The sequence below is a fragment of the Pipistrellus hanaki genome (genome assembly GCF_964339955.1).
Source record: "Pipistrellus hanaki genome assembly, chromosome: 2".
Lineage (NCBI taxonomy): Eukaryota > Metazoa > Chordata > Mammalia > Chiroptera > Vespertilionidae > Pipistrellus > Pipistrellus hanaki.
Window position 1 is genome coordinate 195,360,590 of NC_140504.1, and position 12,649 is coordinate 195,373,238.

Genomic DNA, 12,649 nt, shown 5'->3' on the forward strand with positions numbered 1-12,649 from the left:
CGTTCAGAGGCACCCGCTGGCGAGTGCAGAGCTCGTGCGAGTGATGGGAGGGAGGGCAGCTGCACAGGGGCTGCTCCCTTCGCCTCCTCGCCATAGCCCATGGGTGGCACCGGGCTGATGTGTCCCCCCCCCCCCGAGCCCCTGCCTCAGAGGCTGGGTCCAGGCCGCCCTCTCTGCTCCCGGGCACGGCTGTCGGCTGTCGGAGCCCACGGGGAGGCCAGGGAAGCGTCTGTGGTTCTGGAGCCTTGGAACTGTCTCCCCTGAGGTCCCGGGCCAGCCTTGAGGCACCTGGGCTGCCTCGACCCCAGGCGGCAGGGTTATTCGCAGGGAGGCCCGAGGGGCCGGGGGCCAGCGGCCGGCCTGGCTGGCGCTCTCGGCCTACGGCAGGCTGGGCCCCCGCCAACCCGGCCTCTCCCCCGGCAGAGGTTCACGAGCAAGCAGGACGTGATCCGGCACTACAACATGCACAAGAAGCGCGACAACTCGCTGCAGCATGGCTTCATGCGCTTCAGCCCTCTGGACGACTGCAGCGTCTACTACCACGGCTGCCACCTCAACGGGAAGAGCACCCACTACCACTGCATGCAGGTGCCCGCCGCCGCCCGCCCGCCCGCCCCTCCCCTCCCCTCCCGGACCCTGAGCTGCCCGCCGCCGCCCGCCCACTCCTCCCCTCCCGGACCCTGAGCTGCCCACCCCCCGCCCGCCCCTCCCCTGCTGCCTCCCCTCCCGGACCCTGAGCTGCCCGCCCCCCGCCCGCCCTTCCCCCCGCTGCCTCCCCTCCCGGACCCTGCGCTGCCCACCCCTCCCCTCCCGGACCCTGAGCTGCCCACCCCCCGCCCGCCCCGCCCCCGCTGCCTCCCCTCCCGGACCCTGAGCTGCCCGCCCCCCGCCCGCCCACCCCTCCCCTCCCGGACCCTGCGCTGCCCACCCCCCGCCCCTCCCCTGCTGCCCTCCCCAACGGGAGCCGCCCGCCCCCGCCACAGGCCCCAGGACAGGGAGGCGGGTGAGGGTGCAGGGGGGAGTCCGGGGCTCAGGCCGGCAGCGGCCGGGGGGCCAGGCCGGGGGGCCAGGGCGGGGCCGGCCCAATGGCCATACTTGGTGCGGGCGCAGGCCAGCGCGCTGTTTACACAGACGGACGTTTTTCAGGCTTTAACGCCGAGAGCGGCATTGCGAAGGGTTCCCGGGGAGGTTTTTGTTTAATTCTTTGTTTTAATGCCACGCAGAGTCTGGGCTTTTTCAAGGTGTCAGGCCGGGGGAGCGGCCGCCGCGCCTCCGTGTTTGTCGGGGGTTGTTATGCCTCCTGAGACAACCTGGGCGCCGCCCCCGGCCTGAGATGGTGCAGACACTGGCACGGCCGCCCGGCTTCCGAGGGCGCGGACTCCGCTGGTTTTGACTCGATATGGCAACGCTGCCTGCCTGGGCCCGGCCGGGTGGGTGGGGCGGGCCCCGTGCCAGGAACCTGCCCGGAGCGCGTCCCTGGGCTGAGGTGACCGCGGGCCCGGGTCCCGCCTGCCTCCGCCGGGGGGGCTGAGAGGAGGAGCCACAGACTGGGACCCCAAACCACCTCCTGCAGGAGGGGACCCCACGCCTGTGCCCGGACATCCTATGTCCGCCCCTGAGGTCAACCTGACCCTCAGCACGGGCAGGGCCCGGCCCCGGAGGCCTGCCGGGCCGCGAGGGCTTCTCTCTGTGCCCCCACGTCACCCTCGGGCTCCACGGGGGTGTGTGCAGGCGCCGAGGTGCCCGGAGCCGGGAGGCCCGCGGCCCCGGCCCCCGGCCCCGGCGGCACCGTCAGAGCAGCCCCTCTGGCCTTGCCGGGGGCGGCCGGCGTGGGTGCCCGGCCTCGGTGCCCCTGACAGCCCCGCCCCCGCAGGTCGGCTGCAACAAGGTGTACACCAGCACGTCGGACGTGATGACGCACGAGAACTTCCACAAGAAGAACACGCAGCTCATCAACGACGGCTTCCAGCGCTTCCGCGCCACCGAGGACTGCGGCACGGCCGACTGCCAGTTCTACGGGCAGAAGACCACCCACTTCCACTGCAGGTACCGGGTGCCAGCCCGCCGGGGGGGGGGTGGCCTCGGGAGGGCGGGAGGCTGGAGACCCGGCCCCGGGGGGTGGGGGCACCGGCCTTGGGGGGGGGCGGGAGGCTGGAGACCCGGCCCCGGGGGGAGGGGGGCAGCTCAGGAACAGCAGAGCGGGCTGCGCAGAGGCCCCGCCTCGGGGTCCGGCCGGTGGGAGCGGGGCGGGGCCTTGTCCGGCCCCACGTGGCCCCCCGCGGCCCGTGACAGGCTCCCCGCCGCCCCTCCAGGCGCCCCGGCTGCACGTTCACCTTCAAGAACAAGTGCGACATCGAGAAGCACAAGAGCTACCACATCAAGGACGACGCGTACGCCAAGGACGGCTTCAAGAAGTTCTACAAGTACGAGGAGTGCAAGTACGAGGGCTGCGTGTACAGCAAGGCCACCAACCACTTCCACTGCATCCGCGCCGGCTGCGGCTTCACCTTCACCTCCACCAGCCAGATGACCTCCCACAAGCGCAAGCACGAGCGCCGGCACGTCCGCGCGGCCGGCGTGCTGGGGCTGCCGCCCGCGCTGCTGGGCGCCAAGGACGCCGAGCAGGAGGAGTCCAGCAACGACGACCTGGTGGACTTCTCCGCCCTGAGCAGCAAGAACTCCAGCCTGAGCGCCTCCCCCACCAGCCAGCAGTCCTCTGCCTCCCTGGCCGCCGCCGCCACGGCCGCCGAGGCCGCGCCCGGGGCCGCCAAGCCGCCCGGCAAGGTGCCCGGGCTGCTGTCCCAGGCCCTGCCCGGCGCCATCCCGCTGGCCCTGGCCCTCTCCAACTCGGGCCTGCCCGCCGCCGCCGCCTCCTACTTCTCCCTCCTCCCGGGCAGGGGCACCCCGGGCCTCATGGGGGCCGTGTCATCAGCCACGCCCGACACCCCCGCGCTGGCCGCCGCCTCGGGGGCCGCCAGCGACTCCGCCCCCGCCCCCGCCGCCGCCGCGGTCCCGGTGCCCCCCGCCTCCATCATGGAGAGGATCTCTGCCAGCAAGGGCCTCATCTCGCCCATGATGGCCAGGCTGGCCGCCGCCGCCCTCAAGCCCTCTGCCACCTTTGACCCAGGTGAGCAGGCCGGGCCCGGCCCCGGATCCAGCACCTCGCAGGCCGCGGGGGGAGGGGGCAGAGCAGAGTGGGGGGTGTCTGGCAGAGGCATCTCCCTGCTCCCCACACCCACGGCCCCTGCCCCAAGAGCCCCCCTCTTTGCCTCATCTCGGCCTCTGTCCTGTTTCTGTCCTTCTTGGGGCCCCTCATGCTGACCGGCCCAGCCTAGGCAGCTCTGGCTTCTGTGTCCTCGCCGGTGAAGTGGGGGTGCCTGTGCTAGCTGTCCCCCCATCCCTGCCCAGTCACAATCCAGCCGCTGCCGGGAGCAGGCCCGAGCCCCCGTTCCCTCCAGGAGGCCAGCCCGGTGGTGGGGGGCTGCCCTCAGGAACACTTGGGGAGACTCGCGCCCGGACGGCCCCCCAGCTGCTGAGGCCCTGCCCAGGCTCTGCTCGGCCCGGCCTGCCCAGGAGATCTTAGACGGCCCTGACCCGCTGTTCGCACGGCCGGCTGGCACGGCGGCCGCTGAGGGCTGGGAGCGGCCGGCATAGCGCAGGGACTGGGTGCATCGGCCTCTTTCATTTCAGCCATGGCCTTGGCTCCCGCGTGGGGCCGGGGAGCCGGTCACGTCTGTCACCCCATGGGCTCACCGGACGGGTGGGCCTCCTTCGCTCACGTTTCCTGCTCGTTTACAACCGTCTCTGCTTCTCTCCGCTGGGTTTTTTTGGGTTTTCCATGTCCCTCTCGTTTTCCTCCCCCCACCCCCCACCACCCCACCCCCACTCCCCCCCCACCCCCGCTCCTGGCGATGGGCATTAGTCAAGTTCCTGAGAAGAGTTGGCTCAGGCCTGGGCATGGCTCACTTCATTCATTCACTCATTCATTCATTCGACAAGCCCTGGTGCTTGCTGAGGCCTGGGCACCGAGGGTGGCAGGCAGGTGCCGGGAAGGAGAGGGGAGGAGCCGGCCGGTGGCGCTGGCGGCCGTGTGGGCTGGTCTGTGCCGGGCATGTGGCCATTAAGCAATGAAGCTGAGCCTCCGACCCCGCCGTCCGGCTCCTGAACCGGCCATGTCTGAGGGTCCCCGTGGCCCAGACACCCCCCCCCCCCGGCCGCCAGTCTTGAGGGGCGGGCGGCTTTCCCCGGGGGCCGGGCAGGTGGTCTAGGAGAGCTGGCGGGTGTGGACGCTCTGAGTTCTGGAAACTCTCACGTCCGCGGGACCTCCTGTCGGCGGGCAGCTCAGAGCGGCTCACCTGCCGCCCGGGAGGGCCCGCCTGGGGCCACGCCCTCTGGCCGGGAGCCTTCGAGCCGGGGTGCCCCCCTCCACCCCCCAAGGCCACACTGGGCGCAGCGGCCAGGCTGCCAAGTGCTTCTGTTCCCATAGAGAAGCCTCCTTCCCCCGAAAGAAAGGTCAGGCGGAGAGGACGGCCCGCCTTCCCTTCCTTTTTAATAAAATGCCGCTTGCTGTCGGACGGACGCGGCTCCGCCGGCCGCGGCGCCCGGGGGCAGATTAATATTTCAGTCACCGGGGGTGACGGAGGAGGGCCGGCCGGCACGTCCCCGTCACCACTCCCCGCGCCCTTCCCAGAGCGGCCTCCGATCCCCTGCCCACCGGCCCGTCCCCGCCCACGGCGCCCACCGGCGGCCAGGCCTGTCTCCGCCGACAGCTTGACGGGCGAGGTCACCCCGCTTGAACCGCCTGATTGGCTGTCAGCTCCCATCGCCCCGGCCGGCAGATGCCCCTCCTGGGCATGCTCAGTGCGAGGCAGGGCCGTCGCCCCGGCAACCGCGGGCAGGGGGACGCGGAGGGGGCGCCGCGGCCAGCCCGGAGCTGCCACTTCCCCTCAGCGTTAGCCGCGTCCTCAATAAGCGCCTAAGCGGCAGCCCCGCAAATTGGCTGTGACAGTCGGCGGCGGAGACGGACGGGCCGGCCCCCCCGCCCGGCCCGGCCCCCTCCCCGGCTCCCGCCCTCTCCATCCAGGAGGCCCTGAGCCGGACGGCTCTGACATAATTTTGCAATAATTATCACTTGAAGGATTGCCACACCAGGGTCCGCGTCACAGGCCATCACGTCAGGGGGACAGCCGCTGACCGGCGGCCAGGGCTCCGGGGGCCCAGCCCACCCAGCACGCTGCCCGCCCTCCGGGGAGGGGGGTCCGGTCGGTGCCCATCGGCGGCCCGCAGCCCTCTGTCTAACACCGTCTCCCCCGCCCCTCCTCCAGGAACCGGGCAGCAGGCCACCCCCGCCAGGTTCCCCCCGGCCCCCGTGAAGCCGGAGCCCGGTGAGAGCTCGGGCGCCCCCGGCCCCCACGAGGCCTCCCAGGACCGCAGTGTAGACCTGACGGTGAAGGAGCCCAGGTGAGGCGAGGCCGGGGCCTCCCTGTTCTGCCCCCCCCCCCCAGGAGGCTCGGGGACAGACAGCACCCTCCGGGCCAGACCCCACCGGGGACGGGGGCCAAGCCCTCCCGGCAGGGCAGCCGCGGGCCGGCCGGCCGGAGCCCCAGGGCCGGGCCCGGGGGGACGAGGCCCGGGCTCCGTCTCCCGTCCGTCGGAGCTAAAGCCCCTGGTTTGTGTGTTCCAGCAATGAATCAAATGGCCACGCAGTCCCGGCAAATTCATCTCTTTTATCCTCGCTTATGAATAAGGTAAGGACCATCCATCACACGCCTCCCGCCCCCACCCCCACCCCGAGAAATGAGAGCTGCGTCGGGGGTGGGGGGATGTGTTTGTTTTTTAATGTTTTGCCTCTAATAAGATGAGTTTGTACCATTTAAATTTTGAGGCCATTTTTCATCGGATATAATTTCAGAGCCACTGCTTACAAATTAATTTAATGAACTGGCTGGAGAAATATATATCCCAGCCCCTGACACCCTCTTCCCCCCTTCGGATGGAGGGCCCCCGGAGCTCCTCCCGAGCCCTCGAACTTCCTCCGCGGCCCGTTATTAATTTCATTTATTTATTTTATATACTTTTTGTTGTTTAAGGAAGGGTGGGGGGGAGGGGGCGTCCAAAGGGGGAGCAGAGCATCCATCCCCACTTTTCGGGTGAGTAATGGTCGCGGACGCCTTCCGCGAGGTCGCCCGGAATATTTATTTTAAATAATGCAGGGTCTTTGTAAATTATACATCATCTCAAATACATTCTCCCCCTTCCCGTGATGAATTTGACTACGGCAAGATTAATTTGGTTCCTGCACACAAGTGACTGCCGAGGAGGGAGCCGGGCCTGGGCCAGACCTCACGGGTGGGAGCCCGGGCTGGGCCCTCGGCCCGGGAGGAGCCTCCGCTTTCCTCCGCCCCCTGCCCTCTGACCTCTGCCCTCTGACCTCTGCCCTCTTCCTTCCCTGCCTCTCCTGTTGGCTCTGTGCTCTTCTTTTTCCTCCTTAGGTCCCTGCCCCCCGCACCCTCGTGTCCCTTCCTGTCGGAGCCTCCGGCAGCTCCCCCTCCTCCCCAGCAGCCTCCAGCTGTCTCCGTCTGACCCCGGAGCCCCCCCGCCCTCCTCGCTGCGCCTCCTTTGTGTGCCTCCTCGTGTTCTCACATTCGAAGGGGTTCCCCCACCCCTCCTCCTCTTGCACTTCTTTTGAAAACCCGGCAGGAAAATAACGAGGGAGCCGCGGAGTCTGGGGAAAGCTGGGCCTCGGTCTCGGCCTCCGCTTGAGGGATGGCTCCCAGCAACGCGGGGCGGGGGGGGGGGGGGGGGGGAGCGTGCAGGAGTCCTGGCTCCACAGGCCGCCCAGCGTCCATTCAGAGGGTCTGGTCCGCGAGAGAGGCCCGAGGGGTCCAGCGCTCCTGCCACTCCAGGGCAGTGGGTCTGTGTCCTGAGGCCCCCCAGCCCCCAGCGTGGCCCCTGTCCCCCCCACAGATGTCTCAGACCAACCCCAACCTCGGCAGCCTGCTGAACATCAAGGCGGAGGCGGAGGGCAGTCCCGGCGTGGAGCCCTCGCCCTTCCTGGGCAAGGCCGCCAAGGCGCTGGCCCCGGAGAAGCTGCCGGAGCCCTGGAAGCTGTACCTCCGCAGGTGAGGGCCGCCGGGAGGCCGGGAGGGAGAGGCCGGGCCGCCTGGCCCGGGGCGGCGCCCAGCCCCGCTGCACGCCCGGCCTGCGGAGCGCCCGGCCTCCCCTCACCAGCCGGCTCCCCACAGGTTCGGTACCAAGGACTTCTGCGACGCGCAGTGTGACTTCCTGCACAAGGCCCACTTCCACTGCGTGGTGGAGGAGTGCGGCGCCCTCTTCAGCACCCTGGACGGCGCCGTCAAGCACGCCAAGTGAGTCGGGGTCCTCGGGAGGGCCCGTGCACACCCAGCCCCGTTTTGTTTTGTTTTGTTTGTTCTTTGGTGTTTTTTTAATTATATTTTTTATTGATTTCAGAGAGGAAGGAAGAGGGAGAGAGATAGAAAACATCAATGATGAGAGAGAATCATGGATCGGCTGCCTCCTTAAGCCCCCTACTGGGTATCAAGCCCACAACCAGGCATATGCCCTTGACCAGAATCAAACCTGGGACCTTTCAGTTTGCAGACTGATACTCTATCCACTGAGCCAAACCGGCTAGGGCCCAGCCCCGTTTTGTGATCCGTGCTTGGCTCGGGGGCCCGTGGGCTGGAGGCTGCACAGGCCTCTCCCTGCCTCCGAGCAGGACCCACACAGTTCCCACCAGACCGCAGACACAGGCTTCCTCACAGCCCCTGCTCCGCCCCGCCTGCCTGTCTGCTCAGCCCACCGGGCCAGGCCGGGGCAGCCCAGCCCCGCCCCAGGCGCCGCCTGCAGAGCCGACTGCAGGCACCCAGCTCCGACCGACCGACCGGGCAGGGACCCCCAGGGAAGGCCTCTCCAGGCCCGAACGCCGCGGTTGTAGATTCTCTTTGACCTAAAAATGAAGAGTTTGTGGAACCCATTGAGCTGGAGAGCGGCAAGCCCAGCGCCTGTTGTAATTGAACCCAGCGCTCACAGCCATTTCACACGGCCTGTCCCCACCCCCTGCGCAGGCATCGGGCTCCCTGCTGCACCGCCCCAGCTGCTGGGCTGCAGAAGAGCCGGCTCGAGGCCCGGACCCACCTCTACGTTTCAGAGCAGCTTCTGGAGGGGCGGGCTCCACGGGGCCAGGGCTTGCTGCCCACCAGCCCCTCCCTGTAGGGAGGCGTAGGGACGGAGGTCCGGGCAGGAAGGTGTGCTAGGACTGAGCCAGAAGCCAGAGCTCAGGCCTGGAGGGCACGGCTCCCGCTCAGCCCTTCCCGGCTGGCACTGGGGGCGAGAGGGGGACACGGGGACCCTGGGCTTCGGAGGCCGACAGGCAGGCCCGCCATGCCCAGGCCTGCCCAGGCCCCCTCCACCGCCCCCCTGAGACCCCCATTCTGCCTCTTGCAGTTTCCACTTCCGGACGGAGGGAGCAGCCGCCAAAGGCAGTGCGGAGGCCTCCTTCCCGGGCGCGGCAGCGGCCGAGACCAAACCTCCCTTGGCCCCCGCGTCCCCGCCGGCGCCGCCGGTCCCCGCGGCCGCCGCGTCCTCCCTGGAGGGACCGGCCCCCAGCCTGGCCGCCGTGCCCTCCGCCCCCACCCTGCTCGCCTGGAAGCAGCTGGCTTCCACCATCCCCCAGATGCCTCAGCTCCCAGCGCCAGTGCCTCACCTGCCCTCCTCGCCCTTGGCGACGACTTCTCTAGAGAGCGCCAAGCCCCAGGTCAAACCCGGATTCCTCCAGTTCCAGGAGAAGTGAGTCCCTCGATGGCCCGGGAGTCCCGTGTCCCCCCCCACCCTGTGTCTCGGGAGTAGGTGCCGGCGAGGTGCGCCGAGGGCGCAGCCGCCCGGCCCGCAGCTGGCCCTGGCCGTCCCCGGCCTCTCTGGGACCCGGTCATCAGGCAGGTCCTCTGGCCAGAGATGCGGCCGCTCGGACCCCTTCCTGTGCCCAGAGCAGGTGGCCGGGGTGGGGGAGACGGTGGTGGTGGTGGCCCTGGGGGGGGCCGGAGTGGCGGGCCTGCCCGCGGGCTCCTCTGGGGCTGGGCCTGGCTGGGCCTCAGCAGGGCAAGCGGAGCCCTGGGTCCCGGGGGGCGAGGGCCAGGCCACGGCCCCTGCACAGGGTCTGAGCTCCGGGGGACGGAGGGACCCCCTCGCCGGACGGTGGTGGCTGCTTGCGGCGAGAACGGTGACTCTGTATCCTGATGTGTGCGGCTTCCTGTTCTCAATAAAAGTAATAAATTGGATGTGAACATACACCGCCTGAGTGGCCGCTGTCCTCCCTCTCTGAGCACTGGGGCTGGGCCCACAGCCTGGAAGGGACCTGCGCGCCTCTCGGTCCCTCCCCCGCCTCCCTTCCCCCACTCACCTCCCCACAGTGCCAGCCCCCCTCCCTCCCCAAGTTTTTAGCTCTCCCCCCCCCCCCCCCAGTTTTCCAGACTTGGTCAGAGTTCCCACCAGGTTGATGTGGGGGGCGGCCGAGTTGCAGCCAGGGCAGAAGGCCGGAGTGCAGCACCCTCCATGCCTGTCTGCAGCCGGGGACCCCCTGCTCCGGGCAGGGACCCCCACTCACAGGGCAGGCCAGCTACGGAGGTCCCGCCTGGCATTCCTCCCGCCCTGCCAGCCCCATCACTCGGCTGGCTTAGGGTCTGTGAGTAGATGGGTGCCCCAAGCCCCCAGCCCCCAGCTGACCTGGGAATCCTCACAATTATGAGCCTCAGCAGGACCTGACCTCAGGTGCCCATTCCTACTGGCCAAGGCCCCGTGGTGGCAACACTTCCTGGTAGGGCTCCCCGCCCATCTGCACCCTGTCCGTCAGCCACATCCAGGGCCTCGCCTGTGCCATGTCAGCCAGGGCTGGCAGCACCATCCCTCATTTTCATATCCAAGAAGTCACTGCAGACATCCTTATCTGTAATCCTGGGGTGTGGCCATGGAAACTACAAGTCCCAGCATGCAATGCTCTGGGCAGCCTGCACACTGTAATCCCTTGTGCACCTTCTCCCAAAAAGAAGGCAGGAATGCATGCTGGGATCTGTAGTCTCCGCAGACTGAACCGTCCTGTTGAGCAGGAGGGCAGCCCAGGGGCCATTCCTCTTGATTGCACCACCGGGGAACTGGGGAGCAGAACCCCAGCGTGGGCGAGTGGCAGGACACCCTTGGGAAGGGCACCGGGAACGCCAATGACTGTGGTTTCGTTCCAGCGACCCCTGCCTGGCGACGGACTGCAAGTACGCCAACAAGTTCCACTTCCACTGTCTCTTCGGGAACTGCAAGTACGTCTGCAAGACCTCGGGCAAGGCCGAGTCCCACTGCCTGGACCACATCAACCCCAACAACAACCTGGTGAACGTGCGAGACCAGTTTGCCTACTACTCGCTGCAGTGTCTCTGCCCCAACCAGGTCAGCACGGAGGGAGCGGGGAGGCAGGGCGGGCCCGGGAGGTGGCGGGGAGGGTCCGGCCCCAGGGCAGCCCCTCCTGGCAGCCACTGCTCCTCACGCCCTGGCAGAATGGGCCTCCTTCCGATTCTGGAAAGGGCACTCCCTGCCCTGGGGCCCTGGCGGCCCCAGGCAGGGCTTCGGCTTGGTGCTGGTTGGTGCAGTCTGTCATTTCATCCTCACCCTCAGCGGTGACTGCATCCTGGGCAGCCACCGTGACCTTGGCCTCCTTCTGCCTCCTGGAACTCGCGATTCCCTTTCCCCAAAGGCCTGAATTTAAAATAGCCACTCGGGACACATGAAGAGAGTGAGCTGTCCGTGCCCAGGCAGGAAGGGCAGGTCAGACTCAGAGCGAACTTATGGAGGAATCGGACCTGGATCTGGGTACAAAGATGTGCGAGGATCCATTGGTGATGTCTGCCTAGGTCTGGGTGCACAGAGAAGAGTGCTGGGATAGACTGGTGATGTCTGCTCTGGCTGCGGGTCTAGAGAAGGATGCCACCAACACCAGGCAGGCTGTTTTAGTCAAATGGCCCAGAGGCGTACAAACTGCTTTTGAGCAGGTGAAAGGTCTTTACCGGATTGTGTGTGTCTGCTCCTGAGCAGGGAAGGACACCGAGGCACGGTGCCTGCCCCAGGCCTGGCAGGTGGGGCTCACGGGGTTTGTCCACGTGGTTGGCCCTGACTCCCCTGCCCCTCCCCCAGCACTGCGAGTTCCGGATGCGCGGGCACTACCACTGTCTCCGGACCGGCTGCTACTTCGTGACCAACATCACCACCAAGCTGCCCTGGCACATCAAGAAGCATGAGAAGGCCGAGCGGCGGGCGGCCAACGGGTTCAAGTACTTCACCAAGCGCGAGGAGTGCGGCCGGCCAGGTACCGCCCTGGGGCCGGGCCGGGCGGGGCGGCGGGGCTGGGGCCCTGGCCCCTGGGCCACCTCTCTCAGCGCCGACCTCCTGCCCCTGCACATCGGGCTCCAGACTTTGTTAAAACATCACCGATAGCACCAGCCAGCCGTCGTCAAACTGGGAAGACGGTCCGAACCCAAGAGCCCACGGGAAGGGGTGCACACACCCACCCTGGGGAGACGCCAGGCCCTCCTCAGGTGTCCAGGCCTCGGCTTGGTTCTCTTTCCCTCTTTTCTCTCCTTTTTATTTATTTATTATTTTTTTAATATATTTTTAATTGATTTTTTTTACAGAGAGGAAGGGAGAGGAATAGAGAGTTAGAAACATCGATGAGAGAGAAGCATCGATCAGCTGCCTCCTGCACAGCTCCCACTGGGGATGTGCCCACAACCAAGGTACATGCCCTTGACCGGAATCAAACCTGGGACCCTTCAGTCCGCAGGCCGATGCTCTATCCACTGAGCCAAACCGGTTTTGGCTCTTTTCTCTCCTTTAAAAAAATATTTTTATTGATTCCAGAGACAGAGAGAGAGGGAGATAGAAACATCAATGATGAGAGAGCATCATGGATCAGCTGCCTTCTGCACGTCCCCTACGGGGGACCGAGCCCGTAACCCGGGCCTGTGCCCTGACCGGGAATCGAACCGTGACCTCCTGGTTCATAAGTCAACGCTCAGCCCCTGAGCCACGCCGGCCGGCCGGGCTCTTTCCCTTTCCAGAGGGCTTCCCAGTGCATGCTGGGAGCTCTCATGTTCCCACTGGGGACTCTGTCCGTGGCTTTGGCTGCGAGGGTTTTGTCTGAAACGTGCCGTGATTCAGTCAGTGGCTCGTCCGTTCGTTCAGCAGAGGTGCGCTGAGGAACGGCCACTTGCGCGCTCCACGCTGGTGCGGGAGCCCCGGGCGCGGGGGGGCGGATGGGCTGGACGGGCGTGAAGGCAGCAGCAGCCAAAGTGCTTTCGCCCTCTGCTGTGGCCGGCACTGTGCTCGGTGCAGGGACCTGGGGGACAGCAGGTGCACGGAGGCTAAGCCCGGAGCTTCTGCAAGTGGGGTGACCAGAGGGGAGTGGCCGCGGGGCTGGGAAGAGGAGGTGCCCCCGTGTGAACTCCGCTGCCGAGATCGGACCCCAGCAGGGACCCCTCGCCCCGGAACAGAGCTTCCTGAGTCGGCCCTGGGGGAGCCTCGGGGAGGGGGGGGCCTCCAGGACCAGCAGGCAGGAGGGCAGCCTCGTGTCCACAGGCTGCAGAGGCGGGGC

The 12,649-nt window shown here is 67.5% G+C and overlaps 1 protein-coding gene across 4 annotated transcripts in view; it reads left to right on the forward strand.

Annotated features, from left to right (window-relative positions):
• The window catches only part of CASZ1 (castor zinc finger 1), a 150,436-nt gene that overhangs the window by 129,024 nt on the left and 8,763 nt on the right, over positions 1-12,649 (forward strand). For all 4 annotated transcript variants that reach the window (XM_084875272.1, XM_084875273.1, XM_084875271.1 and 1 more), the window contains 10 exons: positions 424-588; positions 1,874-2,046; positions 2,313-3,127; positions 5,325-5,460; positions 5,684-5,747; positions 6,967-7,121; positions 7,245-7,367; positions 8,467-8,808; positions 10,254-10,452; positions 11,194-11,365. In XM_084875272.1, the coding sequence (XP_084731398.1) occupies positions 424-588; positions 1,874-2,046; positions 2,313-3,127; positions 5,325-5,460; positions 5,684-5,747; positions 6,967-7,121; positions 7,245-7,367; positions 8,467-8,808; positions 10,254-10,452; positions 11,194-11,365 (2,344 nt within the window). The remainder of the gene's footprint in view (positions 1-423; positions 589-1,873; positions 2,047-2,312; positions 3,128-5,324; positions 5,461-5,683; positions 5,748-6,966; positions 7,122-7,244; positions 7,368-8,466; positions 8,809-10,253; positions 10,453-11,193; positions 11,366-12,649) is intronic.